Source organism: Megascapheus bottae, chromosome 9 (genome assembly GCF_031878675.1).
Source record: "Megascapheus bottae isolate mThoBot1 chromosome 9, mThoBot2.hap1, whole genome shotgun sequence".
Classification (NCBI taxonomy): Eukaryota; Metazoa; Chordata; class Mammalia; order Rodentia; family Geomyidae; genus Megascapheus; species Megascapheus bottae.
The window spans coordinates 38,870,051-38,891,961 of NC_143517.1; the positions used below are offsets into that span (position 1 = coordinate 38,870,051).

Sequence of the window (21,911 nt, forward strand, 5' to 3'; positions counted from 1 at the left end):
GTCAATACATTGAATAATAAAAAGAAGCATTTAATGGAGAAAGAGAGGAACACACCTCCCCCCATATAGTTAGAAAGAGACGGGAAGAATGAATGAGAGAATGACTGTGACATTTTATGAGTAAACTTTTTTTACTTTGAAGGTACTGGGGTTTCAAGACAGGACCTTGAGTTTGGTACACAAGTGCTCTACTGTTTGAGCCATGTCCCCAATCCTACATTAGTATTTAGACTGGCCAACCATGAAAATATTTTTGCATGTATACGTCTTTGCTTGCTCATAGTGTTATGCTTCACTTTGAAAGTTCAGACAGCTACTTGCTATATAAAAGAGAATGCTAACATACTAAAGACTGAGGGCCCAAGAGTTTGACCTAGTGGTAGAGTGCTTGCCTAGCATATACAAAGACCCAGGTTTGATTCCTTGTTATCATGTACATAGAAAAGCCAGAAATGGTGCTGTGGCTCAAGTGGTAGAGCTCTAGTCTTGAGGAAAAAGTGCAAGCACAAGGACAGTGCTCGGGACCTGAGTTCAAGCCCAGGCCTGCAAAAAAAAAAAAAGAGGGAGGGAGGGAGGGAAGGAGGGAGGGAGAGAGAGAGAGAGAGAGAGAGAGAGAGAGAGAGAGAGAGAGAGAGAGAGAGAGAGGGAGGGAGGGAGAGAAACTGAAATGAAATCACCCATTTAGGAATTTGTGAATTTTTCATTATACAGCCCTAAATAACTAAGTTTCTCAACACACAAATTGCTTATGAATATGAATTCATAAACTGGGGGTATGACTCAAGAGATAGAGCACCTGCCTAGCAATCGTGGACCAAGAATCAAATTCCAGCATCACTAGAAAGGGGAGGAGGACCAGGAGCACACTCGCCTAGCATGCTCAAAGCCCTGGGTTTGATTCCCTTGTATCACATACACAAAAAAGCTGCAAGTGGTGCTGTGGCTCAAGTGGTTGAGTGCTAATCTTGAGCAAAATGTGTCCAAGGACAGTGCTCAGGCCCTGAATTCAAGCCCCAGGACTGGCAAAAAAAGAAAAAGAAAAAAAGTGGGGGAGAAAAGCATATATTTTTTAAGCCGTACTAAGTCAATGTGGTTCCCAACGATGCCACCTTGTTCTTTTGCAAGTATGTGTGCTGGTCCTGGGACTTAATCACAGGATCTGGGACTGTCCCTGAGCTTCTTTTGCTCAAGGCTCAAAGCTAGTGTTCTACCACATGAGCCACAGCTTTGTGGTGTAGTCTATTGGAAATTTGAGTCTCAGGGATTTTCCTGTCCAGGTGGCTTCAAACTGCAGTCCTCAGATCTTAGCCTCCTGATTAGCTTAGATCATAGGCATGAGCCACTGATGCTCGGCTCCACCTCATTCTTCTATTATGTCACTAAATATTGTGTGCCAGGCATTAGGGGCACAGAGATTAAAGACTGCAAGCAATCACAAACTGGAAAAAGAGACAGACACATCGTTACTTAATTGCTGTACCTTGTGGAATATGACAGAGTACACCATTAGACTTAAGCAACTTGGTGTCAGGCATTGTCTTGGTCACTTATTGTAATCCTTCTGTGTCCTCAATAATGCATTCAGGGCTGGACTATTGAGAGAAGAGCTGGTATAAGCTGGGTTACTGTGGTTATTCCTTACAAGAGGTGAGGGATGGCTGAGAGGGATGCTAAGCACGTCTTCATTGTCAGTCAGAATGCCACCCTCCCTGAGTAGGTGATAGGAGTTTTTAGGTGTACTCAAACCTTCAGAGTACTGTACACATAATATCTCCCGATCCTGGTTGCTTATCTGGGTGGAATGTGGGCTTGCCTGGTTACTCAGATCATGTGCATATGTGGTATGTGGTTTTGCTTGTGAAGATTACAATTTTACCAATTTGATAAACTAAAAATGTTAAAATGATTGCTGCTTATGACCCTTTAAGACTTCTTATCTGTTCCGTGTATTAGCTAACAAGTGAAGTTGTTATACTCCCAATAGGAGTGAATTCTACATAGGTGATTTGTAGTGATTTATCTGTGTCAGCTGTCCTTTTCTCCTGTAGGATGCTCTGAAGGCCCCATCGACCTGGTCTTTGTGATTGATGGATCCAAGAGCCTGGGAGAGGAGAATTTTGAGATTGTGAAGCAGTTTGTCACTGGAATTATAGATTCCTTGGCAGTTTCCCCCAAAGCTGCTCGAGTGGGGCTGCTCCAGTATTCCACGCAGGTCCGCACAGAGTTTACCTTGAGAAATTTCAGCTCAACCAAAGACATGAAGAAAGCTGTGATCCACATGAAATACATGGGCAAGGGCTCCATGACAGGGCTGGCATTGAAACACATGTTCGAGAGGAGCTTCACACAAATGGAAGGGGCCAGGGCCCTCTCCACACGGGTTCCCAGAGTGGCCATCGTGTTTACAGACGGAAGGGCTCAGGATGATGTCTCTGAGTGGGCCAGTAAAGCCAAGGCCAGTGGTAAGAGGGAATGGATTCGGGGTTCTTAAACTTACTCCATGGGCACAGTGGCATGGGCTTCCTGAAAACTGCTTAGATACCTTTAGTAAACTGCCATCTAGAGGCTGGAGTGGGACGCCAGAGTTGCTAAAGTAAGAATGAGAAAGTCGCAGCTCCATGTTGTGATTTCCTGCCAGTGTGACCTTCACTGGGGAGAATCATTTCTGCACGTGGTGTTGAACAACATGGACACAGCAGCTCCCAGTCAGGTTTGCTTTTGAATCAACTGAGGCTGTAGTTAAAATATAGATTTCTGGTGGGAACTTTTACTGTAAAAGTATAGAAATACAAACGTGTGTGTGTGTGTGTGTGTGTGTGTGTGTGTGTGTGTGCGCGCCAGTCCTAAGCCTTGAACTCAGAGCCTGGGCACTGAGCTGATACTTCAGAGCTTATACTCCAGGCTAGTGATCTACCACTTGAGCCATAGCCCCACTTTCAGCTTTTTGGTAGTTTATCAGAAAGAAAGAGTTTTACAAACTTTCCTGCCCAGTCTAGCTTCAAATCACATTTCTCAGATCTCAGCTTCCTGAGTAGCTAGAATTACACGTGTGAGCCACTGGAACCCTGCTTGTTGACATTTCTTACCTCATCAGTTATTCCTTGCCCAAGAGTATATGGACCACACGAAGTGGCCGTTCTGAATCATCTAGGTAAATCATAAAGCTGGCTCTTCACGTAGACCAGCTTGCTAGACCCATCTAGCTCCTTGTGGGTTCCTTTAGTCTTTCTTTCTTTTCCTGCCTTTCCTTGTGCTTGAACTCAAGGCCTGAATGCTGTTCCTGAGCTTTTTTTCCTAATAGCTAGTGTTCTACCATTTGAGACGCAGAGCCACTTCTGGTTTTTGGGGGGTAGTTAAATGGAGATGAGTCTTATGGACTGTCCTACCCAATCTGGCTTCAACTTGCAATCCTCAGATCTCAGCCTCCTAAGTAGCTATTGTTACAGGCATGAGCCATCAGCACCTGGATGGTCTTCATTCTTAAAAAGGTACTGTCTTAGCGGGGCACCAGTGGCTCCCTCCTGTAATCCTAGCTACTCAAGAGGCTGAGATCTGTTGATCGCATTTCAAATCCAGCCCAGGGATGAAAGTATGTGCAATGCCTATCTCCAATTAAACACCAGAAAACAGGAAGTGGAGCTGTAGCTCAAGTGGTAGAGCAATAACCTTGCCAAGGAGCTTTGAGATAGTGCCTAGGCCCGGAGTTCAAGCCCTATAACCAACCAAAAAGAAAAAGAAAAAAAAAAACTATCTCTAGGGATGTGGTTAAGCCTTTTATTTGACTCATTGAAACTGATATATTTTATACCTTCTCTTATTCAAACTCCCACAAATTCCCCAAAGATTGGTGGTAGGACAAACCAAAATTTGGTTTTTGAGTCAACAAAGTTATCTGCAGTGATATTCTCTCATAAATTTAATTACTCATATGTATAACTAACATAATCTTAAAATTATAGTTATCTTTCTTAGAAATTGTGTACAAGGTCACTGAGTTCTCAGACACCAAATATGAACTTTACTGAACTTGGCTACTGACCTTCTACAAACTTAGAACAAGGCATAACTCTTGACCCTTGGCTTTAAGAGCCATTTCTTTTTTGTAAATCTAGTCTAATAAACTAGCCAGAACAACACTGAAAAATATTGTAAGTGAAAAATATTGTAAGAACTTATGTTTATTGTTCAACTTTCAAATGAAGAATAAAGGAAGAAAGTCTAATGATTACTTTCATTTAAGGAAACATATGAATGATTGTTTTGATTTAAAGAAACATTTGAAGCCCTCGTGGTGGCTCACGCCTGTAATCCTAGCTACTCAGGAGACCAAGATCTGAGGATTATGGTTCAAAGCCAGCCTAAGCACTGAAGTCCCTGAGACTCTAATCTCCAATTAACCACTAGAACACTGGGTAGGGTGGTAGCCTTGAGCTGAAGAGCTAGGGCCAATGCCAGGCCCAGAGTCCAAGCCCCACTATGGACAAAAAAAAAAGTGGAATATTTGCATTTCCTTTTTGAAACTTAAGGTCGATATTTGAGTTTGTTCTTTCTCTTGATTGGGAATTTCCAGTGGTCTGTAGATTCTTCTCCCCAGCCTCACATCTTTATGGAAGAGGTCTTTGTAAGGAGAGGTGGACAAAGGAAGCACCACATGGCCCTAGGTTACTTAAGATTTTTTGTGTGTATGTCAGTCCTGAGGCTTGAACTCAGGGCCTGGGTGCTGTCCCTGATATTTTTTGCTCAAGGCTAGTGCTCTACTAGAGCCACAACTCCACTTCTAGTTTTTGGTTTTGTTTTGGTGCTTTGTTGGAGATAAGAGTCTCGTGGACTTTCCTGCCCTGGCTGGCTTTGAACTGAAATCCTCAGATCTCAGCCTCCTTAGTAGCTAGAATTATAAAGTGTGAGCTACCAGCTCTCAGTCATTTCCTACTTTTGAGAAATGGCAATTAAGTTATAAGTTTAAAACCTCACTTTCTTCTTAAAATTCTCCCCCCAAAGATACTCCAATATGAGTAATAAGGTAGTGGCAGCTTCCTATTTCTCCAGGCTAATTCATGGTATAGTTCCAGTTTGTTGGTGGTTCATGCCTATAATCCTAGCTACTCAGGAGGCTGATATCTGACAATTGCAGTTTGAAACCAACCCAGGCAGGAAAGTTTGTAAAACTCTTATCTCCAGTAAACTAACAAAAAATCCAAAAGGGGGTCTGTGGCTCAAGTGGCAGAGCAGTAGGCTTGAATACAAAGCTTAGGATAGTTATTAGATAGACCTCCTCAGGACTGAGCAGCATGTGGGTGCTTTAGCTTCCAGTCTCTCCCAGATATCTTATTTTTCTCGAGGGTCCCATAGAGCGAGATCTTTTGTTCACAGAGCCAAAATAAAAAGGGTGGGGAAAATGCAAAGAAATGGACGTTGGTGGCATAAATCTTGCCAGATTTAATACCTAGTTGCCTTTGGGTGTAGTAACATACCTCTGTATCTTGTTCTAATTTGCTCTGGCCCTTAGGTATCATTATGTATGCTGTTGGGGTAGGAAAAGCTATTGAAGAAGAACTACAAGAGATTGCTTCAGAGCCCACTGACAAGCACCTTTTCTATGCAGAAGACTTTAGCACCATGGGAGAGATAAGTGAAAAACTGAAGCAAGGCATCTGTGAAGGTACTGTAACAGAGCTTAGCCAGTGGCCACATAAACCTGGAGTAAGAAATCCTCAGTCTGTTCCTTCAACATGCCCCCCCCCCCTCCAAACAAACAAACAAACAGGGTCCTGGGCCAGGAGCATGGCCTAGTGGTAGAGTGCTCACATGCATGAAACACTGGGTTTGATTCCTTGGTACCACATAGGCAGAAAAAGCCAGAAATGGTTCTGTGGCTCAAGTGGTAGTGTGCTAGCCTTGAGAAATCCCAGGCTCCAAGTTCAGTCCTCAAGATTGGCTGGAAAAAAAAAGCAAGGACCTCAGGTTCCTGGTCCTCCGGCCAAGGATACCTGGAAACACTAAGACCACTAGCAGGAGCAGGAAGAGAGGGGAGAGAGGCAAATATGGTGACTACCATTGCTTGAGCACTTGTTCTGTGTGTTTGACAGGCCAGCATTCTCCATACTCATCAAGACCCTAGAGAAGCAATAATTGAAGCAAAAAAAAAATCATATAAATAAAAGTGATCACTGGGGAGCCAGGAGTTTGGCCTAGTGGTAGAGTGCTTGCCTAGCATGCACAAAGAACAGGGTTCGATTCCTCAGTACCACATACATAGAAAAGACTAGAAATGGTCCTGTGGCTCAAGTAGTAGAGCACTAGCCTTGAGGAAAGCCCAAGGACAGTGTTCAGGCCCTGAGTTCAGTCCCCAGAGGTGGCAAAAAAGAAAAAGTGATCACTGAATGCTGGTGGCTCATGCCTATAATCTTAGCTACTCAGGAGGCTGAGATCTGAAGATCACAGTTTGAAACCAGAAAACTGGAAGTGGAGCTGTAACTTAAAGCAGTAGAGCTCTAGACTTGAGCAAAGAGCTCGGGGACAGTGTCTAGGCCCTACAAACAACACCAAAGGCCTGGTACTGGTAGCTCATGTCTGTGATCCTATTCAAGAAGCTGAGATCTGGGCTGGAGTGTGATTCTTCAATAACTTCCCTACTCCATTACTTTCTCATTTACCTTCTAGACATGACAGGAGGCATTCTTTAGAATGTCTTTACAGGGTCCAAGCTTTCTTAGAAAACTGCTCTAAAGTGATCATAGATGATGACAGTAACCAAGTACTTTTGGATTCTGTGGTGTTATCCAATAAAGCCAAAATCCTAGGTGGTGGCAGGTAGGTAAACAGCTTTCCTAAGTGGGCATTTGGCTCTTTTCACTCAGCTCTAGAAGATTCAGATGGAAGGCAGGACTCGCCAGCAGAGGAATTTCCACAGAAGGTCCACCAGCCAACAGGTAATTCTTAAAAAGCAGTGTTTGCAGAACTTTCAGAGAGCACCTCCACTGTAGTTTCTTTCCAGATTATAGCTGTGAGGGAGAAAGATTTAACTGATGCCAACTAAGGCTGTTTTTCCCCAACAGATAGGAAATACTGACTTTATACTGTAAGCCATATTTGGTGACTAACGTCTCTGCTGACAGCCTCTAGTATGCCACAGTATGCCCCCCACCCCTCCCCCAAAAAAGCTCTGTAGCAAGTGCTAGAGATACCATGTGCTTTTCATATTATGCTGATGGCTGCTTTTGAACACAGTAGTGTTTAGCTGGCTTGACTTCAATTTTTTTTTATTTTTACAGAATCTGAGCCAGTTACCATAAATATCCGAGACCTACTTTCCTGTTCTAATTTTGCAGTGCAACATAGATATCTGTTCGAAGAAGACAATCTTTCATGGGCTACGCATAAGCAGTTCCACTCAACCAAATTTTCAGGTAATTCCAAGTAAAATATTGCTGTAAAATAACTTGATATTAACTTTCCAGCTTGTCAACAAATTGAGCTTAAAGGAAGATGTAGAAACAGCACTATCTGGGAAGTGCGGCTATGGCTCAAGGGGAAGGGCAGTAGTCTTGAGTTGAAGAGCTCAGGGGACAGAGCCAGTTCAAGCCCCATGACTTACAAAAAAAAAAGAAGAAAGAAAGAAAGAAAGAAAGAAAGAAAGAAAGAAAGAAAGAAAGAAAGAAAGAAAGAGAAAGAAAGAAGGAAAGAAAGAAAGAAAAGAGCACTATCTTCCCTAGTACCGAGCATTTCTTTCATTATGGGTTCCTCTAGATGCTGACTCAGTCCTGTTACTATTCGTCTGGGAAATCTGGTAACCCATTGAGGTAAACACTTTCTATCTGCTTTCCCAGAAAGCCCTTTGGAAGAAAAACATGATCAATGCAAATGTGAAAACCTCATAATGTTCCAGAACCTTGCCAATGAAGAAGTAAGAAAACTAACCCAGCGCTATATCCTTTTCTAATACTGTACTTGTATGGAATGCAAAGAACACTATTGAAACTTTATACCATGTGGGCTTATCAGTGAAGTCAAGAACAGTGAACTCCAGGAAAGAACTTTTCTTTCAAAAAAAATAAATAAAAGGTGGGGAGTGTCGCCTAGTGGTAGAGTGCTCGCCTATCATGCACAAAGCCCTAGGTTCAGGTTCGATTCCTTGGTATCACATACACATGAAAACCCAAAAGTGGTGTTGTGGCTCAAGTGGCAGAGTGCTAGCCTTGAGCAAAAAGTGCACAGGCCCTGAGTTCAAGTCCCAGGACTGGCAAAAAAAAAAAAGTGGCCTGATAGGTGTTTCAAAGCCAAGGTTAAAACCAAGCTTGATGACAATGATTAACCATTTAGTTGCCATTGCCATCTGTTGTTCTAGTAGACTAGTATTAAGACCAGTCAGCCAGGCAAGACGTAAAGTTAAGAAACAAAGACAACTCCCTCTGCTCAATGGATATGATGATGGGCTTGGTATGACCTGGCATCCCTTGATGTCCAAGGTCTACATATGTCTAAACAAACAATGTAGGATGAGGTAGTTTCAAATTCAATCTAAACCCCCAAACTTTAGCCCTAAGCCACATGGCAGCCACTTTCAGATTTTGATTTTAATTTTTTGGCAGCAGAATTCTTTTATATCAGCACTTTAAAAGATGAAACATTCTACCAAGGGAACGGCAGGATCCAATGATTCATTAAAACAACATTATAAATGAAAAGAATGCTTTGAGATAATACAGAAATGAGGCTTTGGTGCGTTATCCATCACACTGCCAATTTCTCTGAACTTAAAATTACAGTAAGCTTACCAAAGCTAGCTAATATGTATCTTAGCATGCATCATCTAGTCTACAGGGAAATGGTTTATTTCTGAGCCACCTCTGTGCCAGTGGTCTTATATAACATCTGTACTGAGCGATTTTTTAAAAGCTGGGAAGATATTCCCTAAGTAGCATAGCATAATCTTTTTGACAGTGGGGTCTCATTCTGCCAGGGTGACAGCTAGAGGCCATTAAGAAGCTTACTGGGAAGACAAAATGCTTCTTCTAAAGCCTCACCCACTCTCTTTCTGCTCCTCCCTGGGCAAGGTCTATTATTCACAGGAAACTCTAAGTGTAAAGAGCACAGGTTAGAATCCCTAATGCCACTATTTTCTGGCCTTGCAGGGGATTATGGATGAAAATTCATCCTTTTCTTGACTTCATAGTTCACTTTCCAGGGCCCAATCCTTTCAGATTCTTTATCTCATCTCAACACTGTCAATTCTGGCTCCCAGAGGGTGCTATGGCAAATAAATTCATAAGCAACAGGGGTATGACAAAAAAAATTTTGAAGGAGGGCCAGGAGTTTGGCCTAGTGGTTAAAGTGCTTGCCTAGCATGCACGAAGACCCGGGTTCGATTCCTCGGTACCACATACATAGAAAAAAGCCAGAAGTGGTGCTGAGGCTCAAATGGTAGAGCTCTAACCTTGAAAGTCCAAGGACAGTGCTCAGGCCCTGAGCTCAAGCCCAGGACTGACAAAAAAAAAAAAAAATTTTTGAAGGAAAAAAAGGACAAAATCAAGTTGAGTTGGCTTTGAGGTTTTGTTTTTGTCTGGTCCTGGAGTTTGAACCCAGTGCCTAGATGCTGTTCCTGAGCTTTTAAAAAGCTCCAGGCTAGTTTTCTACCATTGAATCACAGCTCCACTTCTTACTTTCTGGTCTCATGGATGTTCTTGCCTATGCTGGCTTCAAATTGTGATCCTCGGATCTAAGCCTCCTGAGTACCTAGGATTATAGCCTAGGCTTGAGCTCAGGGCCTGAGCACTGTTCTTGGCTTTCTCAAGGCTAGAGCTCTACCACCTGAGCCAGAGCACTACTTCCTGCTTTTTGTGTGTATGTGGTACTGAGGAATTCAACCCATGTTAGGTAAGTACCCTACCACTAGGCCAAACTCCCGGCCCTGGCTTTGATGTTTTTAAAAAACTGTATTTGTCTTAAAAGTATATGTAAATCATTTACTATAAACTTACAAGCCAAGTTTTCAAGTACTTGACATAAATAGGGAACAAATCTTTTACATATATCAACTTTGGTACTTGAATATATATTGAAATGAGTAATTCAGACTCCTCTTCCTTAATTGAGATGTACTAGAAGAAATGACAGAGAGAATGGAAGCCTTAGAAAACCGCCTAAGATACAGATGAAGACTAGAAATGCTCTACATTTGTCATTATATCAAGAATTACAGTGAAAGCTGCTCACAGCCCCACAGCTCAGGCTGTGTTGTCTATGAAAACACAACCAGCACTGAGGAAGCTGGCATTCCACACAACAGAGACAAAATGTAGACACTAACTTGTATAAAGTTTTTTCAGACAAACAAAACATCCTGCGGGATTCTAAGATGAGTTTTACTGTAAGAATAAATAAGCTATGCAAGGTATTTCATAATGTACTATGGATATGATTTTTCTTCTGCCCCGTTTAGTGTTGCAGTCTCATTTAACTACGAAGTTTGGAGTCTTATTTCTGTACAATACTGACTATAGGAAAAGCTTTTCTTCTTGGTGGTGGTAGTACTTGTTGGGATTAAACCTGGGAATTCCTGCCCTTGCTTGGTTTTCTGCTCACAGCTCGTGCTCTACCACTTGAGCCATGACTTTTTTTTTTAGCAGAAATGCTATTGTTTTGTACTTACCTTGATATATGTATATAGTTATAAGCATATCACAGGACGTACATACTTGTGTAACAAGTTAAATTTTTATACAATGTTAAAATGCATTACTTTAGAGAATGCCATATAAAATTCCATATAAAAATTTTTACTTCACCAACAATCTGAGGCTGGTCTTGAACTCTTAGTCATCCTTCTTTTCCTCCCAAGTGCTGGGACTATAGGTATCACCAGGCCTGGCCTTAGTTTATATATGTATATATGTATATATATGTGTGTGTGTGTGTGTGTGTGTATACACATATATATATGTGTGTGTGTGTGTATATATATATATATATATATAGTATAAGGTATATAAGGTATGTGTATATGAAAACTACCAGTACACATAAGAAAAAAATGTTTAATTTCACTAGTAACCAAGAAAATGCTGACTAAAACAATACCATATTTTGCCTGTCAGCTTAGCAGAAATGAATGTCTGTCTAGTGGAAATACAAGCATTTGTATACTACAAATGAGAATGCAAATTGGCCATTTCTCTGGAGAGTAAATCTGCCTCCACCAAAACTGAAAATACATGCCCCCCCTGTAACTATAGAAAACTGAGCCTACAAATACCTAACTGGCCTTATAAACTCACATATAAGGCGATCTGCAGAAAAATGTAGTTCAAATTGTAAAAGTTACCTTTCAGGAATAGTCTAATCAGCCAGGTGTTTGGTCAAGGTTAATACCTATAATCCTAGTTACTCAGAAGGCTGAGATCTGAGGATCACAGGTGGAAGCCAGCCTGGGTAGGGAAGTCCACAAGTCTCTTATTGTCAGTTAACCACCGAAAACCAAACAAAAAATCACAGAAGGGAGCTGTGGTTCAAGGGACAGCGGCCTTGAGTCAGCAAGAAAAGGGCCAGGCCCTGAGTTGAAGCCCTAATACTGGCAAAAACAAAACAAAATTAGAGGGGAACTGATATGTAGTGTGTTAAAACCTAGGCCTTGGAAAGGGAATTCTCAAAATACACACAAATAGGAGAGTAAAACTCCAAAGGTTTTAAGGTTTAACATACCACTTCTGTAAATTAAAACACAGAACAAATGTCTCTAGCACTTCATATGTATATTAAAAACAGGAAAGGGCAAGTCAACAGAAAGTCAAGTGACTTTGTATCAGTTCAACTAGAAACTTGGAGCAAAAAGCAAACACCTTATCTTTGCTTATGGTGAAATATTCAGAAGGTAGGCACTGGTTGCTCATACCTGTAACCATAGCTACTTGGGAAGGTTGAGATCTCAGGATCACAGTTCAAAGCCGGCTACAACAGGAAACTCGCTGAGATTATCTCTAAGTGACCATTAGAAACCACAAGTGGGGGGCCAGGAGTGTGGCCTGGTGGTAGAGTGCTTGCCTAGCATGCATGAAGCCCTGGATTTGATTCCTCAGTACCGCATACACAGGAAGAAAAAAAAACAGAAGTGGCACTGTGGCTCAAATGGCAGAGCACTAACCTTGAGCAAAAAGTGTCCTAGGAGAGTGCGCAGTCCCTGAGTTCAAGCCCCAGCACTGGTGGAAAAAAAGAAAAGAAAAAAAACCTACAAGTGGAACTGTGGTTCAAAGTGGTAGAGTGCTAAGCCAGGTACAGTGGCTCACACCTGTAATCCTAGCCACTCAGGGGCTGAGATCTGAGGATCGCAGCCAGCCCAGGCACTAAAGTCCGTGAGACTCTTACCTCCAATTAACCTCTAGAAACTGGAAGTGGTGCTGTGGCTCAAGGAGTAGGGCAGTAGCCTTGAGCTTTAGAGCTCAGGGACAACACCCAGGCCCAGAGTTCCAGCCCCACAACTGACCAAAAAAAAAAAAAAAAAAAAAAAAAAAAAAGTGGTAAAATTCTAACCTTGAGGGGCTGGGAGTTTGGCCTAGTGCTAAGAATGCTTGTCTAGCATGCACGAAGACCCGGGTTTGATTCCTCAGCACCCCACATACATAGAAAAAGCCAGAAGTGGTGGGGGGGCTCAAGTGGTAGAGTGCTAGCCTTGAGAAAGCCCAAGGACAATGCTCAAGCCACAGGACTGGCGGGGGGGGGGGGGGGGGGGGGGGGGGGGGGGGGGGAGGAAGCTAACCTTGAACAAAAGAGCTTAGGGACAACACCCAGGCCCTGAGTTCAAGCCCTACTCTTCTCACTAATTAAAAGAAGAAGAAGAAAAAAGATTCAGGACACTGTGTTCATCAGAATGTCTTCCCAAAGGGCAGAATGGTTATGAAAGCATCTCAACCTCCTCCGAGTCTTCCCAGGTATAAACATTATTGAATCAAAATACTAAATCTTGAGTTTATTTTTGAGTAATGAAGCTGATCCTGAAGACAGATTCATTAGAAAAATTGATAAGCTAACATGGATTTTGGTATCATGTTTGTGGCAGCTTCAGTTCTACCTCACTACTGTATCCACGCTCCCTCTAGTGGCTTGACTCGCACTGTGACAGCCTTGCTTAAACTACTATATTACAAATGTTTCTACCAGATGGGAGCCAAAAAGACATATGGCAAACATGTCTCTAAGCAGTTCACCAGAATTTACAAATTAATCCAAGGTATCCACATTTCATTTAAAATTTGAATATTTTTCATTCTTTTTTTTCCCACCTATATAAGGGTGTTTGTTGTATTATCATTTATAATAACCTTCCCATGCCTTGATGTCATCTGTAAAAGAGCTAATGATCCTGCTTCCTTTGGCTGTCCAAAGGACTGGGCTGGAGATATACAAAACATTTTAAATATTTAATATTAGCTGACAATGAATCCTCTGCTTTAGCTTTTTTCCCCCCTGGGTATGGGGCTTGAACTACTGGTTTGTCTGCTGTGCCTGCCTGAGCTTTTTGCTCAAAGCTAGCACTCTACCACTTTGAGTCACAGCTCCACTTCTGGTTGTCATCTGGGCTGGCTTTGAACTGCAATCCTTTGATCTCAGCCTCCTGAGTAGCTAGGATTATAGGCAGGCGTGGGCCACCAGCACCCAGTGGGCTTCTGTTCTTTAACAGATCAATGTATATATAAGATGCTGAAAAACATTAGATAAAAAAAATTCTAGAGTAGGGCTAAGAGTGGCTCACACCTGTTACCCTATCTACACAGAAGGCAGAGATGTTAACCTATGTGACAAAGATGTTCTCATAGCACTTGTTTCTGGAATGTCTCAACACCAGGCAACACCTAACATCTTATAGAACTGAATGGCATAAAATGTACCTGGGCAATCTAACAATACTTAATCAAAGACATCATGCTTTAGCTTTTGTTCCCCCCCCCTCCAGTTTATGTCACGTTGTTACTGTGTCTTACTTTGGTACCTGGTATATTGTATATACTTTTATTTATTTGAAATAAGGGGAAAAACAAGATGATTGGGAGGGGGTAGGGGGGATGGAAAGTAGGAGAAAAACAAAAAACATGGGAAGGGGTATCAATGTTTAAGAATGTACCCACTACCTAATGAATGTAACTGCAACCCCTCTATATATCACAAAAAAAAAAAAAAAAAAAGTGGTGCTGGGCTGGAGTTTGGCCTAGTGGTAGCGTGCTTGCCTAGCATGCACCAAGACCTGGGTTTGATACCTCGGTACTATATACATAGAAAAAAGCCAGAAATGGTGCTGAGGCTCAAGTGGTAGAGCTGTAGCCTTGAGGAAAGTCCAAGGACAGTGCTCAGGCCCTGAGCTCAAGCCTAGGACTGGCAAAAAAAAAAAAGTGGTGCTGTGGCTCAGAGTGACATAACACTTTAACACTACCCTAGAGATGAAGAGCTCAAGGACAGTGCCCAGGCCCAGTTCAAGTCTTACAACCAACAACAAAAAAACATTTTCATCCTGGCACCTCTGGAATCCTAGCTACTCAGGAGGCTGAGATCTGAGGAAAAAGTAACTAGGATTAGACTTAGCTACCAGCTCTAGACAAGACTCTTATCTATAGTAAACTAAAAACAAAACAAAAGCCCAAGTGGGAATTATGGTTTATTTAGTAAAGAGCTATAAACAAAAGCAGCCCAGAAATAGCACCCAGGCCCTGAGTTCAAACCTCAGAACTGGCACAAAAAGACAAAACAAACCTGTTTAGAGCTGGGAATGTGCTTAGTGGTAAAGAGTGCTTGTCTAGCATGCATGAAGCCCGGAGTTCCATTCCTCACTACCCCATAAACAGAAAAAGCCACAAGTGGCACTGTGGCTCAAGTAGTAAACTGCTAGTCTTGAGCTAAAGAAGCTCAAGGACAGTGCCCATACCCTGAGTTGAAGCAAAAAACCCACAAAGAAAAACCTGTTTAGTTTATACTTTTATTAAGTCAGTGAACAGGTTAAGTCCTGGTTTGCCTACATACCGCAACCCATTTTCAGGAAAACCAATATATATAGGCCAGTCCTGGGCTTGAACTCAGGACCTGGTCACTGTCTTGAGCTTTCTCCCTCAAGATTAGCACTTTACCACAACACTACTTGTGGCTTTTTCTATGTATGTAGTACCAAGGAATCAAACCCATGACTTCAGTACATGCATGCTAGGAAAGCACGCTACCAACAAGCCTTCATATATCTTATAGGAGAAAGGGAAGAGGACAAACATCATGGCTGGTTCAAAATAAAGCATGTTTATTCCTTATTATATTTACATTAAATAATTTTCACAAAAGCAATGCTATCACCTTATGTAGAATTGGTACAGAATAGCCCCACAAATGACACTAGTATACACAAAAATATTACTAATTTTTTTTTGGTGCAGATACCGTGGCTTGAACCTAGGACACTGTGCTGTCCCTCAGCTTTTTCACTTGAAGGCTACCACTGAGGCACACCTCTACTTTTGTCTTTCTGCTAGTTAATTAAGAATCTCATGAACTCTTGCCCAGACTGGCTTCAAACCAAGATCCTCAGATCTCAGCCTCTTGACTGGCTAGACTTGCAGGTGTCAGCCGCCACTGCTCAGCCAATTTTTCTATCACTAAAAATGTTATAAAATTATTCTTCATGGTAGATGCTTAACGTATATACAAATCTAAGTTTAGACTTAGTTCCTATTCCTGAAAGATGCCTAAATAGGGAAATAACCGATGCAAAACACATTCTGGTCCCCAGCATCTTTGCTAACAGCTTCTCAGTACAATTCCTCTAAAAAAATAGGAAAACAGAAGCCTTGCTACCACATCCAGCAGCCTTTTCCTAGCTAATCACACCTTCAGGAAGTAGTAAGGAAACAAAAAGATAAAAAGAACCAAAATGCATAAGATATTTTTAAGCCAGCTCAGGCAAGTTTTATTAAAGAAAAATTATGCAGTTTACTTTTCTCCAGTTTGTTCTGGCATGCTCCTAATGATATCAGAATCACCTAGAAAATAAAAACAGCAATTTTACAATTCATCTAATACTAACAGCTAATCAGAGTCTCTTACATTGACTACATTCTTTAAAAGTCTCCACATTAGCACCTACTACCTATCATTTTTTAAAGTCAAAGATTACTTAGAAATGATTATGATAAATGAGACAAAGTCTATCACCAGCATTTATAAAACCAGGCCTAGGGGAAGACCTAGGTCTGGGGACACATGCATGGTCTTAGTATAGCGAATGTTTAGCCTGTCCTGATTATTACAAAATCAGAACAGCGAGAATATTCGCAGCATTTTATTAACTAAAAAGTTGAAATGTAAGACTATATGAATTTACAGTCCCTATCTGTAACTTAATTTTACTTTTTTGTTCTAAGGCAGCAAATAGCTAACTTCTATGCCCACTAATCATTTCTTTATAACTTCACATTCTAGATACTTCAAATGAAATCATAATCTCAAAATTAGTTATTACAAAGCCAAGACATCACTTAATTTATCCAAATTCTCACCATCTTAAAGAACCAGATATATGTATAACAAGGAACAGAAAGGCAGGAAATACTTGTGTAATTTGAAAAGCTCACCCGGGTCAATGATAGCCAGTGTGCACACTCTGTAGTATTTCCCACACGCGGTGCCCAGTTCAATATTATTGCCACTGTAGTGATGGACACCGGTTTTGGCCAACATAGCATAGTACTCTATTTCAGATTTCCTTCGGGAACCAAAAACAAGGCAAATAAATACCATACCAAGTGACTGTCAACAGTACTTACACCACCTTACTCTCGAAAACCATATTGTATGTTTAAGATAGTATTTATTGTTCACAGGGAAGAGAAGATAGGATGACAATGATATAAAAGGCAATAGTACGATACATTTTATTTCCTATGACAACCTTTAAAGTAGGTATTATATACTTGAAGTGAATCTAGAACCCAAACCCATGTTATCTTTAAAAAAGGTTAAATCACAGGCAGGGAGTATGACCTAGTGGTAGTGTACTCTAGCATACACAAAGCCCTGGGTTCAATCCCTTCCATACCACATACAAGTGGTGCTATGGTTCAAGTGGTAGACTGCTAGCCTTAAGCAAAAGCAGCTCACAGACAGTGCCCAGGCCCTGAATTTCTGTCACCCACTGGTGTTCTGAATCCTATGTAAAAGAGATATATATTGTACTATACATATATATATAGCCCTATCTCTACCCATCCATCCATCGCCAGTACTGGGGGTTGAACTCAGGGCCTTAGCACTGTCCTTAGGCTTTCTCAGGGTCAGAGCTCTACCACTTGAGCCACAGCACCACTTCTGGCATTTTCTGTGTACGCCGTACAAAGGAATCAAACCCAGGTCTTGGTGCATGCTAGGCTAGTGCTCTACCACTAGCCAAACTGCCCCCCCCCCGCCCCGAAAGAAAATGTTATGAGCAGATTATACGTTAACATAAAACACATTATGCGTCTGTGCTTCTCTTATCCGTTTATCCCTGCTGTCACATTTCTCCCCCAAAAGTAAACTCACAGAAGACCACACTGGGAGAGGGGAGCGATTCTAGAGCCAACATGATTCTGCAAAGGGTCCACTCCAAAACAAGCTTCCCCGAAGATAAACTTAACACTCTGGATATTCATTCGTTGTCGATATTTAATGTCGGAGATACACGCTCAGGTCCCTTCCGTATTAAATTACCTCAAGGCTGGGCAGTTGTTGGCGAGAATGACCAATTTCCCCTTGCCCTGTCTGATCATCTTCAGAGTCTGCTTGTACCCCAGCACATACTTTCCACTTTTCATAACAAGCTGGAGTCTAGAGTTGATCGACTCCAGAGACTTTTTCTACAAAGCAAACATTTTAACAGGCTTTAAACACCTCGCATGCAAACCACCTGAGAAGCAGATCCGCTCTCATTTATAAAACCTCCAGTCACCGAGGGCCTCTCGGCTCCCTGGGAGACCATCCAAATGCCCCGTGCCCCGGATCTGCCCGTCCCGGGGCGCCCTGTGCTCCCGCCCGCTGGCCGGCCGGGTCTCATCCCTCCACGTGAACCGGCTGCCGGCCCGGGCCCGCTCCACTCACCGTCTTCTTGGCCGCTACCATCTTCCTGCCTTAGGTACGGGAGGGTTCCCAACCTAGAACACACAGAGAACAGGACAGAGGATTTTAGGACCGGAGATGCGAGGCCTAAACCTCCACCCGCCGGAGCCACTCACCGAAAGCAGCTGACAAGATGGCCGGGCGGAGAGAAAGGAGGGATTTCCCACAATGCAAAGCTCTTTCCGGCAGAAGCGAGACGCCGGAAGCGGAAGTTTCCGAAAACGGAAGGGGCGAGGCGGAGCCCGGAGCGGTCGTCGGTTGCTATGGCCACGAGTGATTTTACGTGCTGTGGGCCCTGAGGTTCTCCAGGTTTGTTTCTCTGACGCCGCCCGCTGCGGGCCGAGGACGACGGCAACGCTGGAGCCGGCGATCCTGCGGGGGTGGTGGGAGGTGTGGCGGGCGTGTCGGTGGCCCAGCGTGGGCCTTGCGTTGCTGAGCTCCTCGCCGCCCGCAGCGCGTCCCCGGGAGGACTCGGCGAGCCGCGCCCCCCACCGCTTCCCGGGCCCCAGACCCCGCGGGAGCCGTGGTCCTGCCAGCGCCCGGTTGCTGACGCGCAGACCCGCGTGCGCGCCGGCCCTGGAGCTTGAATCCAGGGCCCGGGCGCCGTCTCGGAGCTTTTTTTGCCCACGGCTGGCGCTCTACCACTTGACCCACAAAACCGCTAGCGGAGTTCTGGTGGTTAATTGATGGCATCTTTAGGAGGGGCGCACAGCGAGTGCGTGGCAGAGCTCCCATTTCAATCCAAGGAAGCTTTGATTTCACCTTGCGTGCTGGGTGCTTTTTGCGTGTGTGTGTGTGTGTGCGCGCGCGCGTGCAAGCATGCATGTGTGCGCGTGCATGCATGTGTGTGAATGCATGCGCGCGCGCGCTCACACGCACGTACTTGTGCATGTCCTGGGGTTTGAACTCAGGAATTGGGCTTCTCAGGTGTTTAATACTCAGTTTCCTTCAAAACAATGGCTATTACTTCCACTTTCGAGAATGATTAAAGTTCTTGAAACAACTTTTCTGGTGTTTCATTATATGATACCAAATTGCCTGTCTTCAGTACTTTGAAGAAAAAAAGTGACTCCCAGAGATCTATGTCTGTGCTTCAATAAAGTGATACTTCCAAAATCAGACAGCTAGCTAGCTAGAGTCTATCAGCTTAACTTTGTATTAAACGATTACTCCTATTATTAAAGTTAGGCCTTGTCGGCTCCTATTCTGTAGTCCTAACTAACTGCTCAGGAAGTCGAGATGTGAGGACCACAATTCAAAGCCAGCCAGGGCAAGAAAATCTAGGAGACCCTTCTCTTCAATTAAGCACCAAAAAAGCTGAGGTAGAGTGGCTCAAGTGGTAGAACACTAGCTTTGAGAAGAATAATTCAGTAACCATGCCCAAGCTGACTTCAAGCCCCAAGAACAGCACCAAAAATATAGTTACTGCAAATCACACAGAGAATACCCTCATTCTAAAGAGATGTATGCTGAAATTTTTAGTGGTAAAGTATAACATCTTTATCTTCGAATGGTTTCAGACAAAAATATGTAGTCATGGGCTGAGAGTTTGGCCTAGTGGTAGAGTGCTTGCCTAGCATGCACGAAGACCTGGGTTCGATTCCTTGGTACCACATACATAGAAAAAAGCCGTAAGTGGTGCTGAGGCTCAAATGGTAGAGGTCTAGCCTTGAGAAAAATCCAACGACAGTGCTCAGGGCCTGAGCTCAGGCCCCAGGACTGGCAAAAAAAAAAAAAAAAATGTAGTCGTGGGTAGGTTGGTAGAGCAAATGCAAGAAAATGTTAACAATTATTGAATTTAGGTGGAAAGTATACAGGTCTTCATTGTAAAATCTTTGTATTAAAATATTCAGAATAGACCATCCGATATAATACTTAAGGGTGCTAATCACTAGTATTTCAAGGTGATTTAGAAAGAATAACAGACAAATATGATGAGACATAATTATTCCATTGGCATTCCTTCACCCAAATCACTTCCAAGTTTCTGAAAACTCCACAGACACCTGCATAGCTTATGCTTCCTGGTTGTTTGTTTTTTGTTTTTTTTTTTGCCAGTCCTGGGCTTGAGCTCAGGGCCTGAGCACTGTCCTTGGACTTTCTCAAGGCTAGAGCTCTACCACTTGAGCCTCAACACCACTTCCAGCTTTTTTCTATGTATGTGGTACCGAGGAATCGAACCCGGGTCTTCATGCATGCTAGGCAAACACTTTAACCACTAGGCCAAACTCCCGGCCCGCTTCCTGGTTTTTACTTGCTATGAGAAAAGTATTAGATGGAGCACATACAGTTCTAACAAGTTTCTCTGATTATCATTGGTTCAGTGCACTGGGCCTTACTGTTAAGCAGTGAAAAGAATCATATGTATTATTAATGATTTCTTAATGTCCAGTTGAGCTTATTACGCTCTTCATAAAATATCACCGATTACTCAAAGAAGAAATAATATATGCATTTTCTTGATAAACTAAAAACTGTGGTATGGTGAAAGAAAAATGAGTCCTCAGAGGTGAAAAGACTAGCTATTTGTCTCTTAGACATTAAACATCAAGATGTTGTAGGCCCTTAGAACCACAACATCAGGGCCGAGAGTTTGGCCTAGTGGTAGAGTGCTTGCCTACCATGCATTAAAACCCAAGTTCTATTCCTCAGTACCACATACATAGAAAAAAACCAGAAGTGATGCTGTGGCTCAAGTGGTAGAGTGCTAGCCTTGAGGAAAGCCCAAGGACAGTGCTCAGGTCCTGAGTTCAAGCCCTAGGACTGGCAAAAAAAAAAAAAAAAAAAAAAACACAGTATCAATTATGATCAGATATCTTCAAGCTAGTTATCTAAGGAGACAGAATAAGACATATCAGGCAATTGTGGAAGAGAATACGAAGAGTATTCTAAGCAACACAAGCTCAAGAAGAAAAGTAACCTATTTTTCAGTTCAACAAAGGGAGAAGAAACAAGGAGAGCAAGACTCAAATCTTTGTATTCTGGTCATGGGAGAAACTGCACGAGTTCATCATGAGAACACACTGTAAACCACAAGACAGTACCTCAATCTTAGCTGGTGCCATATCTGAGTGTTCATACCATTCTACTATCCTATTTGATGCTTCCTGATACATAAGGTAATTGGAAAGACCAGTAAATCATATAGAAACTTACCTTGTCTCACTATAAAATGAGTTATTTGGTATGATAGTATGATACAATATATGGAGGTTTGGGGGGTTTTTTTGTTTGGGGGGATTTTTTTTTTGTCTGTCATGGGACTTCACCTCTTGGCCTGGGCATTGCCCTGAGCTCTTCAGCTCAAGGCTACTGCTCTACCCCTCGAGCCACAGCGCCACTACTGGTTTTCTGGTGGTCAATTGGAGATAAAAGTCATGGATGCCCAGACTGGCTTTGAACCTCGACCCTTAGATCTCAGCCTCCTAAGTAGCTAGGATTACAGGCATGAGCCATAACGCCAGCCTGATGGAGGTTTTGATGCTGCTTCTTTCTCTTCTGAGGTGAGTCTGCTATGGTGCCAGTCCCATACATCACTATATGTTACCATTTCACATACTTAAGTTGGTTATTCTTACTATTGCTGGCAAATTGGGTGCTCAGCCAGGTAAGCCAGGGCAAGGAATGTGATGTTAAGTTCATGGTTCCTGTCCCTGGAGCTATTTTATTCCTGAACCTATCAAGCATGGGCAAAGAAAAAGCCTTACTAATCCCCTTAAGTTCCCAATTGTTATTGCTCACCTGATCATAAATGCTTCCTCTACCATTAGGCCACGCCTCCTGCCCTGTAACTTTAA

At 42.7% G+C, this 21,911-nt stretch overlaps 2 protein-coding genes and 1 non-coding gene across 6 annotated transcripts in view; 1 reads left to right on the forward strand and 2 right to left on the reverse strand.

Moving 5' to 3' along the window:
- Nucleotides 1-10,393, forward strand: part of Matn2 (matrilin 2) — a 124,831-nt gene extending 114,438 nt beyond the window's left edge. For 3 of the 4 annotated variants that reach the window (XM_090339118.1, XM_090339117.1, XM_090339120.1), the window contains 6 exons: nt 2,049-2,462; nt 5,507-5,659; nt 6,858-6,929; nt 7,272-7,406; nt 7,827-7,925; nt 10,099-10,393. In XM_090339118.1, the coding sequence (XP_090195244.1) occupies nt 2,049-2,462; nt 5,507-5,659; nt 6,858-6,929; nt 7,272-7,406; nt 7,827-7,925; nt 10,099-10,154 (929 nt within the window). In that variant the 3' untranslated portion in view covers nt 10,155-10,393. The remainder of the gene's footprint in view (nt 1-2,048; nt 2,463-5,506; nt 5,660-6,857; nt 6,930-7,271; nt 7,407-7,826; nt 7,926-10,098) is intronic. The other variant, XM_090339119.1, reaches the window with a different exon arrangement.
- A 5,514-nt stretch (nt 10,394-15,907) lies between these two features.
- On the reverse strand, nt 15,908-18,498 carry Rpl30 (ribosomal protein L30). The gene is made up of 5 exons (XM_090339121.1): nt 18,231-18,498; nt 18,097-18,149; nt 17,710-17,855; nt 16,596-16,726; nt 15,908-16,004 (listed from the first exon to the last, which is right to left on the reverse strand). The coding sequence occupies exons 2-5, from the start codon at nt 18,115-18,117 to the stop codon at nt 15,955-15,957; spliced, it is 348 nt and encodes a 115-aa protein (XP_090195247.1). The 5' UTR covers nt 18,118-18,149; nt 18,231-18,498; the 3' UTR covers nt 15,908-15,954.
- LOC150059054 (small nucleolar RNA SNORA72) lies at nt 16,168-16,299 on the reverse strand. The gene has a single exon (XR_016536725.1). It is a non-coding gene; the product is annotated as a small nucleolar RNA SNORA72 (small nucleolar RNA).
- Nucleotides 18,499-21,911: the final 3,413 nt, after the last annotated feature.